General features: G+C 31.3%; 2 protein-coding genes and 1 long non-coding RNA gene across 5 annotated transcripts in view; 2 read left to right on the top strand and 1 right to left on the bottom strand.

The window, feature by feature from the left end:
• Positions 1-8,068, bottom strand: part of LOC135125794 (sodium-dependent dopamine transporter) — a 26,871-nt gene extending 18,803 nt beyond the window's left edge. Inside the window, exons 1-2 of the mRNA XM_064051482.1 lie at positions 7,963-8,068; positions 1,215-1,409 (exon numbers count right to left, since the gene is read on the bottom strand). Of these exons, the coding sequence (XP_063907552.1) occupies positions 1,215-1,383 (169 nt within the window). The 5' untranslated portion in view covers positions 1,384-1,409; positions 7,963-8,068. The remainder of the gene's footprint in view (positions 1-1,214; positions 1,410-7,962) is intronic.
• Positions 1-22,020, top strand: part of LOC135125796 (uncharacterized protein C34C12.4) — a 22,247-nt gene extending 227 nt beyond the window's left edge. Inside the window, exons 1-4 of one of the 3 annotated variants that reach the window (XM_064051486.1) lie at positions 449-533; positions 21,461-21,554; positions 21,603-21,782; positions 21,831-22,020. In XM_064051486.1, the coding sequence (XP_063907556.1) occupies positions 21,480-21,554; positions 21,603-21,782; positions 21,831-21,875 (300 nt within the window). In that variant the 5' untranslated portion in view covers positions 449-533; positions 21,461-21,479 and the 3' untranslated portion in view covers positions 21,876-22,020. Of the gene's footprint in view, positions 1-448; positions 534-21,231; positions 21,399-21,460; positions 21,555-21,602; positions 21,783-21,830 lie in introns of those variants that run through there. The other 2 variants (XM_064051484.1, XM_064051485.1) reach the window with 2 other exon arrangements.
• LOC135125621 (uncharacterized) lies at positions 14,640-15,537 on the top strand. Its single transcript, XR_010279920.1, has 2 exons — positions 14,640-15,074; positions 15,128-15,537. It is a non-coding gene; the product is annotated as an uncharacterized LOC135125621 (long non-coding RNA).
• Positions 22,021-22,151: the final 131 nt, after the last annotated feature.

The raw sequence follows: 22,151 nt of genomic DNA, 5'->3' as shown, positions 1-22,151 counted from the left end.
CTGCTCCACTGATGTTTATGTACTAGGCAACAAGGCATTCTGTCTGGTGTTGTTGAGAATCTTCTTTAATACCGTACAATTTTGTTATAAACGACATAAATTTTGTCCTTTTGTATTCAGAAAATAATAAGGTTTTCAAAATATAGAAAAAAAAAAAAACATTGACCGAAAAGCTATAGTCAAATTTATGATGTCTCTGTCAGTGCTCCATTTTATAGTTTATCAAATATAGAGCTAATTTAATTCAGATGAAACTTCCTATATATTTTTGCTATTGGTGCAGTCGTATTTGAATGACGAATTTCTTTACGAAATAACTGAGTATACTTTATCTGACGATAACTGTTATCATCATTATTAATAACAATTTTTATGCATTTATTACACAGATTAAATTTTCTGAAAGCGCAAAAACGAGTAAACGATCTGTAACACCATTATTTACTTTATCATAGCTAGTTCGAGTTTACGTAAAAATTTATGTTATCTTCAAAGAAGCCGTTCGCGTCATCCAAGTAAACAAAACAAGACCGGTAAGTATCTAGGAGATATCGTATCAAATGAAACTGGTCTTACATTAAGTATCTCGCACAAGTTCTTAAATTTTATTATAAAATTTCATAAATCTTTATCTTCTTTAAAGCGATTACGGAGCATTTATTTAGGTACCTTCTCCGTCTTTGATCTGACAATCGCTTTAGACTTGAATCAAATTATCATGATATTCTGTTGCGACAAGGGAATAAGCATTCTTGGTTAAAAGTGGAAGTTCTATTTAAATTCCTGACAAAGTGTAGTGGAGACGTTACTTTATATTATTAAGTGAGAGACAAAAAGAAATAATTCGATATTATTTACACTCCTATATATATATATATGCAATTCAGACATGTAACTATAATGTTGTTGTTGTTGTTTTTAAATAGTGGCAATGAATAATTTAGTTATTTCATGCAAATAATAATATATTATTAAATGAGACATTAACAATAAATCAGCTTGAACTTGTACAATTTAGTTCGTATGTTTTATTAATAGACTCCAATATTATTTTTTCATTTATGATTTGTGAGTTTTAACACAATTGCACAATTGTCACAACAGAAAAAATATCCAATTTTTTTATTGTGCCCGGAAAATGAAAGTCGTAGAAAAATTTATTATTACTTCATGCTAATTCTATGATACAGCGTTATCACTTATCATTTACTTACCGCCGCCATTTTTGTAGCATAAGTAAGGAAATCTCCACACGTTCGCCAAGTCGACAGCAAACCCAATGACCGAAAGCAAAAAGTCTACCTTTTTGCCCCAAGTCTCCCGATTATCTGTGACAGAAGCCTGAGCAGTCCGCGAACTTTGCAAAATCTCCTTAGACAACATCCTTGACTGAAGGTGTGTCGTCAACACTGCAAAAAAAATAAATAATTAATAACATTGCATCCTATAAGACAACATATGGGTGTTGAAATATTTGTTAATTAGTTTGAAGTGGGATTTATAAACTCTGTTTCCGCTGACGTTGCTTTTAGAGCTGAAAATTGTCATTTATAAACTCCGAGGCCGTATTTAAAGGGGTTGTAGAAAAAAAGTTGATTACTGCAAAAATTTACCACTTTAGACATGTTTTAAATTTCTTATTGTTGAAATAAGTCTACACATATTAAAAAAAAAGCAAAATGTAGCCCCGCCCACCCGCCCTATTTCAATTGTGAGAATTTTTTTATTCGTAATGAGCCAAGAAGGCGGAGCTTAACTGCAAAATCCTTATTTCTCTACGAGAAATTAAAAACATGTTTTTGAGTATCGTGTTGTTCAAAGAATACTATGCATATTAGGAAAAAAATAAAGCCAAAGATTAGGCCCCACCCATACCCGCCTCGATCTCAATTTTCAATTGTGATAATTTTTTCATTCGTTGCCAGATCGAGGGGCGGGGCGTAATTGCAAGATCCATATTTGTTTATGAGAATTTACCATTTTAAACTTTAAGATTCTTGTTCTGAAAAGACGACTACGTATGTTAAGAAAAAAGGCAAAATATAAGCACCGCCCACCCGCCCTATATCAATAGTGATTTTTTTATTTAATCGTCGAGAGCCAAGGAAGTGGAATTTAATTGCAAAATCCTTATTATTTCTCTACAAAAAATTACCATATAAGACATGTTTTTGAGTACCGTGTTATTTAAAAAATACCATTTGATGACTACACCAAAAAAACAAAAAATAAAATTTCGAAAATCTCAAATTTAAAAATCGAAAAACTGAAAAATCAACAAACCAAGAAAACGAAACTCGAAAATTTAAAAAATTGGAAAATTGAAAAAACAGATAATTGAAAAATCAAAAGAACGAGAAGTCGAGGACTCGAAAAGTCGAGAAGTCGAAAAATCGAAAAACAGAAACGGGCCAAAATCGAAAAATCGAAAAGTTAAAAATGGAAAAAATTGATATCGATAAATCGAGATTTCGAAAAAATGAAAAATCGAAATTTTAAAAATTCGGGAAATTGAAAAATTAAATTATAGAAAAACTGGAAATTCGAGAAATTGAAAAATCTAGAATTTTAAAAATTGAAAAATCAAAATATCAAAAAGGTGAAATATTGAGAAATCGAAATATAAAACTCTGAAAATTGAAAAATCTAAATTTTAAAAAACGAAAAACTAAAAATCCAAAAATTGAGAAATTAAAAAATTAGACAACCGAGAAATGGAAAAGACAATGTCGAAAAATCGAAATCCAAAACTGCGAAGTCGAGAAATGGGAAAATCAAAAAATAGATTAATTAAAAAATCGAAAAACTGAAAAATTAACAAATCGAGAAATCAATTATTTAATATTATACAGAATTTAAAAAAATGAAACATTGAAAAATCGGGTAACCGAAAAATCGAAACATCGAAAAATTCAAAAACTGAGACATCGAAAAATCGAGGAGTGGAAAGCCGAGAAGAAAAGTTAAAAATTGAAAAATTGATAAATCGAGAAATTGCATCTGAATTCGATAAATCGAGAAATTGCATCTGAATTCGATAAATCGAGAGATCAAAAAATTGAAACTCGAAATATTTTAAAAAAGAAAAATTGGAAAAATCGAATACCTAAAAATTCGGAAAATTGAAAAATTGAATTATAGAAGAACTGAAAACTCGAGAAATCCAAAAACCTAGAATTTTAAAAATTGAAAAATTAAAACATCGAAAAGTTGAAAAATTGAGAAATCAAAGTATAAAACAGTCGAAAAATTGTAAAATCTAAATCAACGAAAAATCGAGACGTCGAAAAAATGAAATATTGAAAACTCCCAAAACTGAAAGAAATATCCAAAAAATTGAAAAATTAAAAAATTGGAAAAATGAGAAATCGAAAAACTAGAAAAGCAAAGTCGAAAAATCGCAAGCTTAAAAAATCGAAAAATTGAAGAACTGAAAAAATCGAAACTTTGGGAAGTCAAAAAATGGGAAAATAAAACGAAAAATTAGTTCAGAAATCCGAAAACTGAAAATTTAGAAACGTCAAAATTTGAAAAATTGAAAAATCGGAAAATTGAGAAATCGAAGAATAAAAAAATCGAGAAATCGAAAATTTAAAGAATGGAAAAATTGATGATGCCCAAAGTTGAATGACTGAAAAATTGAGACATCCATAGTTGAAAAATCGAGAAATCGATAAACCGAAAAAGCCTTGCTAAGATTGATTGTGGCAAACGACATACCCTCTAAGAAAATAGAGGGCGGGTCAGTACTTGTTAAGATAACATTGAGTTTGGTAAATGACATATCCTTTAAGAAAAAAAAAAGGGTGGGGTCACTGAAGACCATATTTCGCATAGTAATTCTTGTAGAAAAAAACAGATTTTGCAGTTAAGGTCCGCCCCTCTGGCTCACGACGAAAAAGAAAAATCGTCACAACTGACACAAGGTGGGTGGGCGGGGCTTAAGTTTTTCATTTGTTTTTCTTTTTAATATACATAGTTTTCTCTGCAGGCCAAGAAACTAAAAATATGTTTAGCATTTTACCCTTTTAAACCTGTTTTCAGTTTCTTGTCGTGAAGAGAAAACTACATACATATGAGCCGAAGGGCGGAGTTTAACTGCAAAATACTTAATTCTCTACAAGAAATTACCATCTGAAACACGTTTTTATGTATGGTGTTGAAATAAAACTGTACATATTAAGAAAAAAAAAGCAAAGATAAATTTTTCACCAAAACGTGTTTTAAGTTTTATCATATTGTTAAAAATAGACCATTTTGGAAAAAGGAAACTGTGTAACCCACTCTCCCTAACTATGTCAACAACAACAAAACATCTTTCACATGGTAATTTCTTGTAGAGAAACAAAGAGTTTGCAGTTAAGTTTCGCTCGTTTGGCTAACGACAAATAAGAAAAATCATCACAATTGAGGTGGGGTGGGTGGGCGGGGCTTATTTTTTTTTGTACATTAATACGTGCTCATCTTTTCACAACAAGAACTTAAAACATGTTTGGAATGATAATTTTTTTAGGAAAATATTAATTTTGCAACTGCGCTCCGCCCCTCGGTCAGACAACGAATGGAAAATTCATCACTATTGAGATCCAGACGAATGGGTGGGGCTCTTCTTTTACTTTATGTAGTTTTCTTTGAGCAACACGATCAGTGAAGACCATATTTCACATGGTAATTCTTCTAGAAAAATACAGATTTTGCAGTTAAGCTCCGCCCCTTCGGCTCCGGAGGTACAAAGAAAAATCGTCACAATTGAAATAGGGTGGGTGGGCGGTGCTTAGGTTTTGGGTTTTTTTTTAAATATACATAGTCTTCGCTTCACGCCAAGAAACTAAAAATATGTTTAGCCTTTTACCCTTTTAAACCTGTTTTCAGTTTCTTCTCGTGAAAAAAAAACTACATACATATTAAGAAAAAAAAAAGTGAAATATAAACCCCGCCCACCCGCCCTCGTCTCAATTGTGATAACTCTTTTATTCGTCGTGAGCTGAAGGGCGGAGTTTAACTGCAAACTACTTATTTCTTTACAAGAAATTATCATCTGAAACATGGTTTTAAGTATGGTGTTGACATAAACCTGTATATATTAAGAAAAAAAAAAAAAGCAAAGATAAATTTTTCACCGAAACGTGTTTTAAGTTTTATCATTTTGTTAAAAATAGACCATTTTGAAAAAAGGAACTGTGTAACCCTCTCTCCCTTACTGTGTCAACCACAACAAAGCATGTTTCAGATGGTAATTTCTTGTAGAGAAACAATGAGTTTTCAATTAAGCTTCGCCCGTTTGGCCAACGATAAATAAAAAAAATCATCACAATCGAGATGGGGTGGGTGGGCGGGGCTTTTATTTTCTTTTGTATATTAATGCGTACTCATCTTTTCACAACGTCAACGGTGAACAGCAACGTCAGCGGCAAGTTTATAAATCGACCTTGAGAACTATATTATGTGTACAAGTAGCAACACCGACGGTTAATAGTCACACCAGAACTTCGATGCTACCTCGAAGACAATTTTTTGAGATTATTTTCACTTTTTAATATTTCAAAATTAGACTTCGATAAGGAGATTCATACTTGATACAACAGTAATTATATCGATAAAATTGTATCAAAGAGTATCATTAAAAAAAGGTTAAAATATCGAAACAAATTGAAACAAGTAACTTATAACATTAGACATTTATGTTAATGAATCGTCAAAATTGATCAATATTTTCCAAAATTTTCATCTTTCTTACTAAACTGTTAAAGTACTAATTTAAAGTTTTTTAATTTGTTTAAAAAATCACCTCCGAAGTCCGTGTAACCGCGAAACTAACATTCAGAACTTGTTAGGTTTAAATTATCTTTTTCCTAAAAGGGCATTAGATGCCATCGCTGGAAATATTGATTTATTGGAATATAGGAGCGTTTAGACTGAAATTTGTCCGTTAAATTATTCATTTTAAAAGATGTTTAGAAAGTCTCTCTTGTAAGTAAACAATTTTAAACTTTTTTTACAGCATAATAAAGTTCTTCATCTTTGTTTATTAGTGTACCTTCTACAAAGACTTTCAAAAATGTTTCAATTTTGCACAAACTCGTCAAATGCGTTAAAGCTGAACGAAAGGAAAAATAAAATATTTAGATTACGCAAAAACTTTTTCTTATAAAATGACGTTCATCGAATTCGAAGTCGGATTTCAAAGTATTGATCGTTTCAACTTAAATTTTGTAGAATGTTACATCAAAAAAATTTAATTACGACAAATTAGCTCTTACTTTTGCTGCAGTAAAATTTTAAAACGGTCTAAATGCTCTTAAGCCGGTAACTGGGTGAGATTAGTAAAATTAACGTGTTCGTGTCCCTGTGAATGGTTGGAAAGATTTCATAAATCAGCAAAGACATATCCAAAAATTATTCCTTTTTGGTATAGATTTTAAACATAATAGTTTTTTAAATTAGAATATATAATAGTTCATTAGTGCCGTAAAATGACCATAAATAAACATCTGATTATTATTAATTGACATAGAAAACTTCTCTACTCCTAAATGGATGAAAAATATACTTAGAACTATATTCCTATAAATTATTTCAAAAAGCTAATTTTATATTTACTTACAACAGGGAAATACGTCTAGTTGTAAGTCAAATTATTCACATCATACAACTTTTTGAAGAAAGATGAAAATTTTGATTTTAGAAAACGTAAGATCATGATTTTTCTAATTAAAATAAATGTCAAAAAATAAAATCTAGGGAAAAAAGCCGAACAAAAACAACAAATAAACAAGTAAATACGAAAATTAAGTTGCAAATGACGTTATTTAAAATTAAACAGATGATGATTCTGGAAAAATGCGATTTTAGAGATTTATCGTTTTAATATTTTGTAAAGCAACACAGAAAACTAAAAACAAAACTGTTTATTTCAAACGGATGCGGGGACACAACGTCATCGGCATTTTCTTCCTCATTAACCACTAATAACGGGTTTAGTAAAAGGTAATAATAACGTCAGTGTTACCAATTATTATTAACGTACTTTAAAATCTAGATAACGAGGTTAAATAGAGTGGAGTAACACGACATTCAGTATATTTGTTGGAGTATACCTCCATAAATAATAAAATCAAGTACAAATAAAATAGATTTATAAATGAACTTAAACACACGCAATTTTTACAAACTGTGCCCCTTGTCACCCGACCGTCGTTACACTCAAATTAATAGAGAATATTAATTTAACCGCCTTTAAATTGAAAACGTGTGAATAAAGTTGATGACAGCTGATCGATCTATTAATGGATTATAGGGTGTTATATTTTGGAGAATGCTTCTAGAACACAAAGGCCGTGTTTCTGCATACGACATATGTCATAATTATTGGAGTAAGGATGAAATTCAGATTTCGAGTACACTTTAAAAGTTAATTCGTGAAATCAATTAACATCATCCCACGACAAATTTATTAATAAATGATGGGTAACGGAACATAATAAACTTTACTTTTATGTTCTTTATAAAATGTTTTTAAAACGTAAGCGTCTTGTTATTTACGACTACTTGAAATTGTCTATTACTTGCAATTGCCGTAATTCTTTCTTTCCCGCTTTAGTAGGTAGATTGTCGCCACTAAAAATAGATAAATTCTTCGAAACAAACTGTGCGAAAGTTTCATTTTTTAATTGCAGCGTAAATAGTTCTGTTGTTATTGTGTAAAACTGAACTAATTTACTTCAGCGAATTAAATGCAACCGATAATAAAACCGAAGTCAAATATAGTAAAAACGTTATCGCCGAACAATTAAATGCACACTTAAAAATTCAATTAGCAATCAACTATCAAAAGACTCATATTTTATAATACTTTTCAAACAAATTTTCTAAAAATCTACTAACAACTTTCGTTCATTTTTTTTTTATAAAAATTTGAACATAATTATTTAAAAATTCTAATAAAATTTTGTCGAGACTTACCAGTGCTGAAGTGATGTCAGCATCTCCAGCTAACGCCACAAGGTGTAGAGGAGGGCAAAACTGGAATCGCTTTGACCCATCTGAGCGCTTTGATGACAACAACCGAAGTCCAGATTCTGGAAGCGCGTTCCCAAAGCACAGCTTTTTCTGTGACTTCATTAACGCCGCATGCGTAGCTGCTTTGGCAGGCCATCAAGTTCTTCGTTTCACCTCCTTCACGTACTTTCACTAAAAATTACTTAAAAGATGTCTAAAAATTCAAAGGGAGTTACTTGTCAGATAAACGTTTCTTTCAAAGTTTTAATTATTCGATATCGGTATTTAATTTTACTGAAAATATTTGTCTTAGAAAAAACTGATTTAAGGACTTTTCCAAAGTCTAAATAAATGTAGTTTCTTAAACATCTTTCTTGGTCATAATCAAATTTATACAAATATCACTAAAATTAATCTAAAATTCAAACAATGACTAGAAGGCAAAGTGCGAGCAGGGACATGTTGTAAGGTAATCTATCTCTCAAAAAAGTTGCAACATGGCTCATGACGTGATTATTAAATTTTAAATATCTGATCAATACAGAATTTTCAGCATGACTGTAACGCAGATAATCATATTCCTAATACTCCTAATTACTTGGTTCAACGGTGTAATCTCTAGCGATACAATTTTCGATGTCACCGTACATTTTGCTCATTTCTTCTACCTTTCTCTGCAGGAAAGAATCTAATAGAGATGTCTACAAGGAATTGAAATAAAATGCTCTAAAAGTAAAAGCCGAACAAGAACAAATCCTCTTACTGAGTTCGCTTCGTTTAATTTATGACGTAAAAATTGCCGAACCTGTTCTCTCTGATTAATGTGTATACCATATATTGGTGACCAAACCAGACAAAACGTTAAACGTTTTCATTTCTCACAGAATTAAGTAACGAACAAGCATATACGTCTTAAAAATGTCGAAGCTTTCTTTTCAGTAATATTTTATACCAGTTGTTACCCGTCATGCGTTGCAATGCTACTTAACAAAATTATTATTATTTGGAGTATTATCTAATTATTTGTTTCAATTTGCATATGTTTCAATTCAATGCTACCGAGCATGCGCACTTATACGCAGAAAATACACGAATAAATAGTAAAATTTGTAAAATTGTAAAGTGATTGTACTAAGTATTTCAGAAACCTTGGCGGGCGGTGAACAACTCATCAAAGTTTCATCGCAATCAAATGATGAGAAAGATTTCTGAATTAATTTCTATATTATTTCAATGTTCTGTATAAATACAAGCCTTAATACCCGTTAGTATCCTGTTCTCATAGATTTTTTTACTTCTCGAAAGTAAGCGAAGGAAATATTGTAATCGAGTCGAGTACGAAGAAATAAGTCCCCCGTTTCCGTGTATCTGTCTGTCTGTCTGTCTGTCTGTCTGTCTGTCTGTCCGTCTGCCGTCCCGATTTTTATTAGACAGATAATTTCCGAAAGTACTTGGCCAATAGTTGTCAAATTTTGTATTTATATTAGGAATATCATACAGATGGTAAAACGTTAACTAAAATTTGTCTAATCATCCCCACCAATAATGTGATAACAAACAAAATAAAAGACATATATAAATCAGAAATGTGTTCAAAAACACTTAAACCATTTTCATTCACCTGCGAATGCGCTTCAAAATTGCTTAAAACTTTCTTGAATCATCTTTCAGATACACTGAAGAAAAATATTTCGCAATAAGGTCGCTATTTGTTTTCGTCCTTTACCAACTTTTTGTTTTGACAATGTATGGTATGGGGGTAATCTAAGGACCCCCTGATCACTTTCCTGTAACGTCTCGTCTGTCAAAAAATGTTTTCCCGAACAATTCTAAAAGGTTGAATTAAATCCGACAGTTGTTTTTTCAAAAATTTTTTAATCAAATTCAATACTGTGCTGATTCAACCAGTTACATTTAACTTTTGCTGCTAAAAAATGTGGGTGGTTTGTCCAACTGTACGGAATGGTAGGAATAAGTTTGAAAAAGTGTCCCATCCAAAGATGGATATCAGATATAACATTTAAAAAAAAACATAAGTCATGGTAGCCAACAAAAAGAAAAAAAACATGGCCTGTTAACGTCTAAAAACGTCGTGAAATAACAGATACCTACATTAAGCTGTAAAAGTGTTACGATCTATAAAATTATAACTGGACATATGGGGTACATACTAAGCATATCAATGCACTTTTTTTTGTTTTTTTACTTTCCGAGCGTAAGCAAAGGAAGTATTGTAATCGAGTCCGTCGGCCGACTCTCTACTTTTACATTTTCTCAACCTTTCATCACCTCTAGAGGATGAACAAATAGGTCTCCCGTTTCCGTCTGTTTGTCTGTCTGTCGGTCTGTCTGCCTGTCCGTTTGTCTGTCCTTCTGTCTGCCGTCCCGGACTTTTATTAGGCAGATAATCTCCGAAAGTACTGGGTCCAGTGTTGTCAAATTTTGTATTTATATTAGGAATATCATGTAGATGGTACAACGCTAACAAAAATTTGTCTAATCAGTAATCACCCCACCACTAATGCGATAACGTCACTTCAACATTGTACGGTGGGGGAAATTTAAAGTCGGGCAGAACTTTTTGACGACTGTAAATATGGCTTTATTAAAGTATAAAGAATCCTAGGAAAGAATTTAACGTCAAATTTGTAATTTAATTGAATACAAAATCACCGTGGAGATGATGAAGGTAAAATGGGTAATAAAAGCCGCGTTTACCCAAAATGGTGAAAATGTCATGAAAATGTCAGCTTGGTGCCGACTTTAAATTTCCGCCACTGTACATAGTAAATGGGTTTTAAATTGTATAAAGTAACATAGTCCTACATATGTAGTTTATGACTTCGAATTGAGCTTTTACCCGAAACGTCCAGATTTTTGGAAAAAAATCAAAATTATGAAACAACATTTAATTTAATTTGGAATCTGCAAAACCGAATGCTTTGAAATCTTCCAGGTGGTTTACAGTTATGATAAATTTTTAATCAAAATACCTATATTTACTTGTCCCCTCCAAAAAATTGATGACATCAGCTTAAAAGTTTACCGAATAAATCCTATCTAAAATGTACAAAACAAAATATAATGAGTCTACTCGTGATTTATCATTCCATTCATATTTTTTGGATTTGCATATACTCAAAAAAAATAATGAGTGGGTGAAATTATTTAATTGATTTAGTCAGGACCTACAAAACCGAATGCTTTGAAATCTTGGAGATGTTTTAAAGTTATCATAGGCATGGTAAATTTTTAGTCAAAATGTATTTGCTCATCCCCTAAAAAATTGATGACGTCACCCTAAAATTTTGCTGAATAAGTCGTATCTAAAATGTACAAAATATGATGAGTCTGTATTTGTGATTTATCATTCCATTTATATCTTTTAGATTTGCTTAACAGTTGGCTCTAAAAAAATTAATGAATGAGTCAATTTATTTTATTGATTAAATCAGGAAAAGCTCACTCCATTTTTCCGAAAATTTGCAAATACAAAACTGTTATCATTATTATTACATCGCACCAATCCAGTTTGATAGATACAAAATTTTGTAAAGTAAAAACTCGTTTGAAACATAGGCGTAGCACGCTTATTTCCATTTACTTTAACATTGCAGAGGTGTATTTGTTTTGTTACGGAACCTAGCGTGAACGTGGTATAGACAAGTTATACTTAATCAACCAATTGTGAATTACATCATCAAAAATTAAACTAAAATCCAATGTTTTATATAATAGGCGGAAGTCGAAGCAATAAAAAGTCTGGACGACCATCGGTATTGTTTGCAGTTTCTCTGTTTGACTCTCACGTGTATACTATCCTCAAACATATTTGGCGTTTATGACTTCACACAATAATTCAATAGGCCGTCACAACCGGATGTCTTAAACCCGCTCACCGATACCTACCTGAAAAGACCTTTTCGACGTGCCAGGGACGGTCGAGACGCGAAGGACCGGACTCAGAGTAATTTTGTTTGTTAAAATTTTCAAATTTCAAAATTTCCTTACAGAACATGATTTATACTTTGAAGAAAATTACACAAAGACACAATTATTAGAAGTGTTACACACTCGAAAATTTGAGAAACAATATAAAATAGATGCTATGGCGCGAGATCGTGGATTTAGGGTGATTAGACTTCCGCCGTACCATTGTATATTTAACCCCATCGAACTAATCTGGTCGCAAATGAAAAATAATATAAGAAGGAATAATACGGCACCAAAATTTAGTAGTGCAACAATTGACATAATTAGGGAAGAAGCTTCCAAAGTAACTGCCGAAATGTGGGCCAATTGTGTACGACATTCCACAAAAGAAGAAGACCAGTACAGGGCACGGTTGATAACACCGTTAATTATTAATTTAGAAGAGTCGAGTGATGATGACAGTGACTATTTCGATCAATAAATAAGCAGTAGTAGTTAATAAGTAAATAGTTGTGCTGTAATAAAAAATGATTGAGTACAAAGTTACTTTGTTTTTACTTAAAATAAAAAACTCGAAAGGCGCAGTTGTCGGTAAATGCAAAACTCAGTCCTGCCCTGTGCTTTTACCAGAAAAGGTCTTTTCAGGTAGGTATCGGTGAGCGGGTTTAAGACATCCGATTGTGACGGCCTATTGAATTATAATGGGAGTCAAATTGGTGTGAAGTCATAAACGCCAAATATGTTTGAGGATAGTATACAATCTCAACAAGTGTTACCGCTTGTTGTCCTAAATTAAGAATGCTTATACATAAATGATTTTCAGTCGCCTCTGCTAATACACGCAGCATACATGAGTAAACTATTTCGTTATTTTATTGGTTATGATTATAAATCAATATTCAAGACGACCCAATTAATTTTCACGAAAATTTGAGAATACAGTACTTTTATTTTTAGTATTACGCTACATCTATCCAAACTCATATACGTATGCTTGCAAAAATGATGATGACGTCATCGCAATTTTTTTAAATGCCCTGCTACAAAAATGTAATGAGAAAAAAACATAATAGGCATGTAGTCGTCACGTTTCCGACATCGAGGGAAGTACTGTCTAAATTCTTTAGACCATTTTTTTTTACATTCATATAGATATCGTTGTGTTATTGTTATTCCGTTCTCAAAGCAAAATTTTTAACAAAGTTTACCAATACTATAGTTAGACGCACACGCAAATTCGAGAAATTTAAAACGTTTGAAAAGTTACCTTTGTTGCTTATCTGCAGTATTTAAATAATTACTTTATCAGTGTCATGCGTTCAGAAATTGCATGTATTTGAAAACTATATATTTTGTTTCTATATATTTTTATAATCAAGCTCCTAAAAGATGTTTTTTTTTTTTTGGAGACTCCAGAAACCCATACACAACGTACTGAAGAGTTAATTCACCATTTTTAAAACGCACGGTATATTGACAAAGATAGTGTAAATCTTCTAGTCCTACCTAACAAACGGCACACAGTTTGTTTCTCTACCCAATAATAATAATTGAATTCACAAATCAATAGCATAAAAGTGATGTTCCCTAAGCATCTAGACTCGGGCCAGTCCTGCTCCTACTCGTATATACGTATGTGAATGAACTAAGTATATATTAATCTCAATAAGATTTCTACTATTGCGTCGTTTCAAAAATGATAGAATGTTCCACAATTAACATAGAAAGAGCTATCTAACTTCGTGAAATTTTAAATTTAAAAGTTGGTGGTGTCTTCTCAGAGTATGGCGTGCAACGTGAGATGTTCCTGAACCTGTGATTCATCACTTCACTCCTGTAGTCCTGTACAAAAAATTTGGCAATCTTTTTCAATAACGGTATAATTAATGATATAAAATTTTAGAAAAGTAATAATTGTAATTTAAGTTTTAAGTATTACAGAACAGACCAAGAAATAATTGATAAATTTAATTCAATGGAAAGCAAATAGGTACATTACGATTAGTGATAAACTGCATGCGTCACAGTTTAGAATGTATCCCCACTAACAAGTGGATAATATTAACATATTTTAAACAAATATTTTTAAAAATACTTCATATTGTGTTTATAATAAGTATGTGTTGTACTTCACAATCAAAAAAAATTTTAATAAATATCTTCAAAGTTTTTTCGGAACTTTGAAACTTTCGGTACGACATCTTTGTGAATTATTTATGACTTAAATATCGTGACAATTCCTTAAAATAAAACTTGATTTTTTGCCCGCGTTCCCTACGATCTCTCTAGCATCACTCATAGTCTCAGGATTAAGATCCTCGTTTATTCCCTTTATAAATAAATAACTGTTAACTAGCAAAACATATTTAAACAAAAATATTCCTGAATATTTTATAACGAAAGAGTAATCCAATACTTTTCAACATCTTATAATAGATATTTACGATATGTGTATCGTAATGTGGAATTTTACGATACGCGATGGAAAAATTGTCCAACGAGCCGAAGGCGAGTTGGATAATCCATCAAGGATCGTAAAGAAACATTACGATACAAATATTGTACAACGTTTTATCTACTTTCAATAATTTTCATAAAAATTAACACAGATATTTTTGTAATTTTTTAAATTGTGTTTATGGAGAAAAAATAAGGCGGCTAAATTAGTAACCGTAGTTACTGATTTGTTTACGTTTTTCACAAGCGTTCAGTGAAAGCAATTTATGTGCAAAAATTTGTGATTCAGAGGATAATTTGCCTTCCGATATTGAAGTGGCTACTCAATCTGTCATCGATACGTTAGTTCCTGGTAAATCTAAAGAACGTTACGAGATAGCGTACAAATATTTTGATGAATGAATGGAAGTTAAGAAAATTGGTGACGTTTCTGAACAAGGTGATGCATTCCTATTTTGCTGAACAAGCAGAGAAATTAAAACCATCCTCCTTATGGTGCCGATATTCCATGTTGCGAACCTTGGTGTTGATTACGAAGAATGTTGATATTTCTGAATATCATCAGGTTGTGGCTTTCTTCTCGGAAATCAGAAGGTTCCCGACCCAGAAAATCGTTTATTTGTTCCAAAGAAGAGATAAATCAATTTCTTAAGAAAATGAATGATAAGGATTTCTTATTTTTGAAGGTAAATTGCAACTCATATTGATAAAAAACAATCTCAAATTTATATAGTTTCAGGTTGTTTTGATAGTCGGAGTGTTTGGTGCTTGTCGACACGAGGAGATCACAAATTTTATGACACGAGACGTTAGAGCCGAAAAAGAATTTATCAAGATCACCTTACTGAATTCAAAAACTAAAATTATGTAGAATTTGCTATACCGAGAGGAAATTTTCAGGGAATAATTAACATGTTGCTTGGTCATAGAGGCTGGAAGTCGGATAGCATGGCAGAAGGATATGTTGAAACATCTGTCGAAAATAAGAAAATAATTGCTACGAAAATAACGGGTTCTTCAGTTACTGTGGGTTCAACAAATTAGGTCACGGTGGAGAAGCCCAGCTTCAACATGGGAACAGCGTCTGGTGTTAACTTTATAAATGCTTCAAACTGTGTAATTTATGTTAATAAATGGTTTTGAAACTTTCTTTTTTAAAAGTCACTCTTTACCGCACTAGTGCGGTAATTGTTCCTTTACCGCACTTAGTGCGGTAAAAACTACCATTACAATATCAAAGACAAACCTGTAATCTGGCACATTACATAATGAAAGTAGATAAATAAATTTTAAACTTTGAGTTCGTAACTCTGAAACTTAAACAAGAAATTACACTTACAAAAACAAATTTGTTATAAAAATAATTGGTGGTAAATGTAGTATGGTACTGATAGTCGATAGTCTAGTGGTAACATGATTATGTAGTAATATAACTGATTTTTTGTACCGCCGACCCGCATCATTGGTTTTCCATATTTAATGATTTTGATATCAGTTGGTATAGCAACAGTTGCCTAAGTTTTGAGCTAGAATACCCAATTTAAAGTAACTGTTAAAATACGTACAGTTTATTTTAGGAATAAGTAAAGTAAATAATGTGCGTAATGTAAAAAATCCTGGAAGGGCAAGAAAAAAAAACTATATAATCAATAAAAATTTTATTTATATCGGGTGTTCCACGTAACACTTCCGGGCGCAATAACTCCGGTTTATATTTTTTAACCGATTGTTATGGAATTTGAAATGTAGATATTTTGATAGATGAGGATTAATATGAACCGGTGAAAATAATCATTATCTTGAAAAAGTAATTAATTAAGTTTTGCATCACCTGGGGCCGGTTTATAGAACAGCGAGTTAGGTAAATATTTAATCCTCGATTAGTTTAACAGAGAATTAAAATGTGGAATATGAGCCCGTGATTGGTTGAAACATGCACGTTTCCTAGCAACGGACCTCAGTTAAAAGTTAATCGCGAATTAACTTTAACTTCGCTTTCTATAAATCGGGTCTTGATTAGGTAAACATGAAAAATAAATACTGTATGCAAAAATTCATCTCCGAAATACGCCTGGTTAGACAAAAAACGATAAATTATTGCGCAAATAATTCCAAAAAGTATTAAAGGATAGGTAGCTATAAAACAAAAAACTGAATTCCTCGCATTTTAGTGGTATATTAGTGTTTAAAATACTTTATCTTGGGTGAAACTTTTCACGTGAGTTCGGTGGAGATGGATTTTTAAATAACAAAAATTGATAAATAATGGTTTTGAAATACTATACTTCATCCACCAAAATTCGTCAATTTTGGTTGATACATGATCATATTTTCTCAATCCGTAGATAAAGTGACAGCAGTGATTTTAAATTTTTTGAAGACGACTTTTGTCAACTCAGTCAAGAAATGGATAGTATACATATATGTAGTTAATATGAAATAAATAACTGAGTTTAAAGTTCAAAATTAGAAAATTAGAATAAAGCATTTTTAGTGCCAAATAACATTTTTTGATGACGTCCGAAACATGAGATTTAAATTTAAAGTCATCATCAATAAAGAGACCTAAGTTCTTTCTAATTCTAATATCTATATATTGCTAGCTGACCCGGCAAACGTTGTTTTGCCATATAAATTATTACTAGTTAATATTTTGGTAGTTAAATAAACAATTAAATTAAAATAAATAAATAAATTACAATTAAAATAAATTATAAATGATACATAAAAATGTATCGTACGACAATGATTATTATATTCAACAGCCATCTTGCAACCCTATTGCGCATCTGTGGATGAAAGTAAAGATACTAATATCGTTATTAAAAAATAGGGGTTGGTGGTACAAGGGTGAAAATTTAGGGTCACAATGTATTTTTTGATGCCAAATCTTAAAAAAATAAAAATAAGAAATGTTGTCCAAAAAATACACAAAACATTTTTTGGATGGGCCACCCCTATCACTTAAGGTATAAAAAATAGTTTACGACCTATTCTCAGACCTACCGAATAACACAAAAAATTTCATAAAAATTGGCAGGATGTTACAATTACAAATGCAATAAATATTCCTAAAATTATAACAAACACATAAAAAACGAAATATCTAATACATTAAATAAGAGCATCTTTTTATTTTCAGAGCGTAAACTAAACTCAGTACGAAACAATAGGTTGCCCGTTTCCGTCTGTCTCTCTGTCTGTCTGTCGTGTGTCCGGATTTTTATTAGACATATAATCTTCGAAATTACTGACTGTTAAATTTTATATGTGTATTACGAATATCGTGTAGATTGTAGAAGATCAATATTTAGCTAATCATCCCTACCAACAATTTGTTGACGTCATCTCCAAAATTTACAGTAGTACAAATTATTTAAATGTTATAAAAAATAAGATACTCCGGCACATGTGGTTTCTGAATCTCTGTTGAAATGTTATCCTAGACATCCAGATTTTTGGAAAAAAGTCAAAATTAAAAATCAGTTTAACTTTGAAACTGCTCTGAACTTTTAGAAACGTTTTAGGTTATCGTAATCATACTAAATTATGAATCAAATATTTTTCGTTTATGCCCCTCAAAAACAATAATGACATGATTTTACAATTTTCTCGATTTAATTCATATTTAGGTACCAAATACTATATTATTACAATTAAAATATCGAAAAGTTGAAAAATTGAGAAATCGAAATATAAAATTGAAAATTCAAAATGTAAAAAATCGAGAAATAGAAAAATCCCAAAACTGAAAGAAATATCCAAAAAATTGAGAAATTAAAAAATTGGAAAATTGAGAAATCGAAAAATTAAAGACGTGAAAACTCGAAACTTTGGGAAGTCGAGAAATGGTAAAATAAAAAAATACTTCAGAAATCGGAAAACTGAAAATTTAGAAACGTCAAAATTTGAAAAATCGAAATATTTAGAAATCGTAAAATGAAAGAGGACAAAAATTGAGAAATCGTAGCATTGACACATCAGAAAATTGAGAAATCGAAAAATTAAAAAAAATCGAGGAATCCGAAAGCCGAAAAATCACAATAGCGTATTTATAAACCACAAGTTCAGGACTGTGCTACTTTTTAACATTTAAATAACATTTATTCAACAAAATTGTAAGATGACATGATCAATTCCTGGGGACATCAACTGATTTTGGCAAATGTCATACCCTCTAAGAAAAGAGAGGGTGGGTGGGCGGGGCTAGTAGCTGCTACGATAAAACTGATTTTGGCAAATGAGATAACTTCTAAGAAAACAGAGGATAAGTGGGCGGGACTAGTAGTCATTTGCCGAAATCAGTTTTATCTTAGCAGCTACTAGCCCTGCCCACCTACCCTCTCTTTTCTTAGAGGATATGTCATTTGCCAAAATCGATCATAGATTAGCCAGTACTAACCCCGCCCACCCGCCCTCTACTTTTTTTAGAAGGATCTCATTTACCAAAATCAGTCTTATCCTAATAGGTACTAATTTTTGGCCATTCCAAGAGCATTGTTTATTATTTCAAATCAAATTCTCATCTAAATGAATCCGGTGTAAAGATAAGATTATTATCGGACGTTTTAGATGAAATTTCTAAACTGAAATTAGTAGAAAGTAAAATGGTACGTTTCACCCCACTTTTTTTTCATCTATTTAACTTTTTTTACCTGTTTTTTCATTTATTTATCATGTTTTTAAGCAAATGGGCCAGTTTTGACGTTGAAGTTTTTTACTACATACTTTTTTATAAAACAAAAATTCAATTTTTGTCATGAAGTTATTTTAATGCATTTTTTTAACATTTTACTACATTTTTAACGTTATTTTTTTTTAAGTTGAGGATTTCTGAAGATTTTGTTAAGTTGACTATTAAAAATGATAAAGTACCTTATTATAAATTAAAAATCAAAATGTAGGGGGTAAAACGTACCATTTTACTTACTAGTAATTTGTTCCTTTTTTTGGTATTATATATTTAATTTTATAGTTTTGCGTACTCCTGCATGTGTGATTCATGAATCCGTGTCGAGTTTTCACCCTAATAGACATCCAGATTTTTGGGTAAAAAATCATAATTATTTTACAAATTAACTTTGAAATTGTAAAACCGAATGCTTTAAAACTTTTTAATCTATAATAATATATAATCTTAAAAGTTTTTTAAGATTATCGTAAGAGTGGTAAATCACTAATCAAATTTTTTTTGTTTACGTCCTAAAAAATGATAACGTCATTTTATAATTTTGTAGAACAAATGTTTCTTAAATTTTATCCTACATACTCCATTTATGTGTAATTTAGAATCCGTGTTGAGTTTTTACCCTAGACATCCATATTTTTGGAAAAAAATTTAAAATTGTATTTTACAATTTAGCGTTAAAATTGCAAAAGCGAATGTACTGAAATAATGCAAACGTCTTAAGGTTATAGGAAACATGATAAACCGATTTGTTCGTTTAAGGCCTTCCCAAAAAATTATATGACGTCACCTTAGAATTCTACCGAACAAAAATGTTCTTTCAATTTTATAAAATAACATTTTCCTTCATATGTGATTTATGAATCCGTGTTGGAAAAAAAAATCAACATTGTTTAACAATATTCTACAATGTAATTTAAGAAACATCCTAAATCGTTAGTCAAAATTTGTCCATCGTCTTACAGTTTTGCCGAATTTCTTCAAATTTATGAAAGTTTTTGGGAAAAAAAACTTAATATGAATTAATCAATCAGCCCTTTTCTTTGCGTTAAGGACACAAAATCAGCCAAATTTCATTTTCTTTTAATCGCTGATGTTTTTGCTAGTAGTCGAATTCCGTCGAAGTACGTTTATAACTTCGACTGTTTATGTTTATAAACAGTGGAAGTTAAGCATATACTGAGTAATTCAAATTGTCTACATTTTTTTCATTAGTTATCTGCTTTAAATATACTTCATATTTAAAGACGTAGGGGTTGCGGGGATGTTAATTACGCCACTTTATAAAGCTTAACAGATATCACAAAACGAAAATCGCAGAATCTAATTTTATAATTTTTTAAATTTATCTGAGAGAAAAATGTCTAGGTATATTAATTAAAGTAATAATTAAAGTAATAAAATATAATTCTACAATAATTTCGCAGTTTACTTTGAAAATGAAACAGCGACTCAAAATTCCAAGATTAAACTAAAGTCCGATTTTGAACTGAAAACAATTAATTACGGGTTTTAAAATACAAATTAAATTGATTGAAGACTATATTATGTCGAATAATTTACTGTTAAGTTTATTAAGATTTTTAAATTTAATGGGTGTGTGTTTTTTGAAGTAAATTACACCAGTAACGACTATACCAACAATAGTGTAAAACTGTAATTCCAATGATGTAACTACTAATAAATTATTTAACGCCCTAGGGCGATACATTGAGTTCACGAAATTAAGTCAGTTTAATAATGAACATTGCACTATAGTACATATAAGAAAAAACAATATGTGAAGTTATCCAAATACACTTGGTAAAGTTTTGTGGTCCCTTCGTTGTTATTAAGAACTGTTGCGTGCTCCAGCGTGACAGTTTTGATTAATAACTCCGAAAGTGGGAAACGATGTAACTTTCAAAATTATGGCTCTTCGTAAATCTATAGTACTACGAAACCTACACCACCTCCGTCAACACAAGTGTTGACTCATGTCATAATAAAATACCAAAATAAAAAAAAAGATATATGCAGAAAATTAAAATAATAAAAATGGTAATAATAATTAGAATAGTAATTATTACGAACTGGTGTAACCCTCTCATTGGACCACATACCCATTTAATCCACCAATACAAACCGTCTTATCCCCACCCTCGCCGCGCCGCTCGACCCGAAAGGATTGCCTTCTGTCAAACTGTGACAGAAATGGCAACATAAACTTGCACCAAAACAATAACAACCCGTTTTATACCAACGTTTTCGCTTTTAAGTTCCAAAAACATTTCTTTGGTGTTCCTTTTTCCGCTGTTTACACTGCGTGTATCTAAATATTCCCGTACGTGCATTTGCGTAGGCTGACAAATTCGTAACAGATGACAACGTATACTTTATTTTTAGGTGACGTATACATGAAATTATGGGCGACGAAAATATGGATCTTTGCGAATGCATTTGGGGCCACGAACTGGCGATGAGGAGGCTCTTGAATGTCGTATGTAGCGGAAAATGACACGTCTTTGTTTTATCGCCATTCTTACAGATCCGAAACTCCCAAAGTAACTGTGTCGAAAACGAGTGCTTTGATGAGGGATTTCAGAGACAAAACCCTGAGACGAGCATACTCATGATGACTTGTTTTTTAGTTGCTGCGTTCTTTCTGTATTTTTTCCGACCGCGAACTCAAAGATTAAGCGAAGATGTTAAGCCTGGCAACAACGGCGTAAGTATAAGGAGAGGTGTGTTTGTTAAGTATTGAGGAAACTTGTAGGACAACAATGGAGCTCCACCGAGTCCTCCCTCTGCTATGTCCTAGATCGAGTAACTTTTACACATTTTAGGCAATTACAACATTTGACATAAAAAGATCTATATAACTGTAGGAAAAATTGAGATTTGATGAATCTGTTATTGCTATGTAAAAGGTAATGTTTTGGTGACCAATAAAAAAATTTGTGAAATTTTTTATTTACATCACGGGATTTACTTAAAAAGTTGAGTTTAAAGCAAATTGGTATTGGTTGTTGAAAGAAAATCGTACGCTCAACGTTATCACTGCAATATGAAACAATTTGTTAAAATTGTGCTTAAA

This window comes from Zophobas morio, unplaced genomic scaffold (assembly GCF_036711695.1).
Source record: "Zophobas morio isolate AGI-343-1 ecotype UQ-CSIRO unplaced genomic scaffold, CSIRO_AGI_Zmor_V1 ptg000009l, whole genome shotgun sequence".
Taxonomy (NCBI): domain Eukaryota; kingdom Metazoa; phylum Arthropoda; class Insecta; order Coleoptera; family Tenebrionidae; genus Zophobas; species Zophobas morio.
The sequence above is the reverse complement of the archived record's forward strand: the minus strand, read 5'-3'. Positions and strand labels throughout refer to the sequence as shown.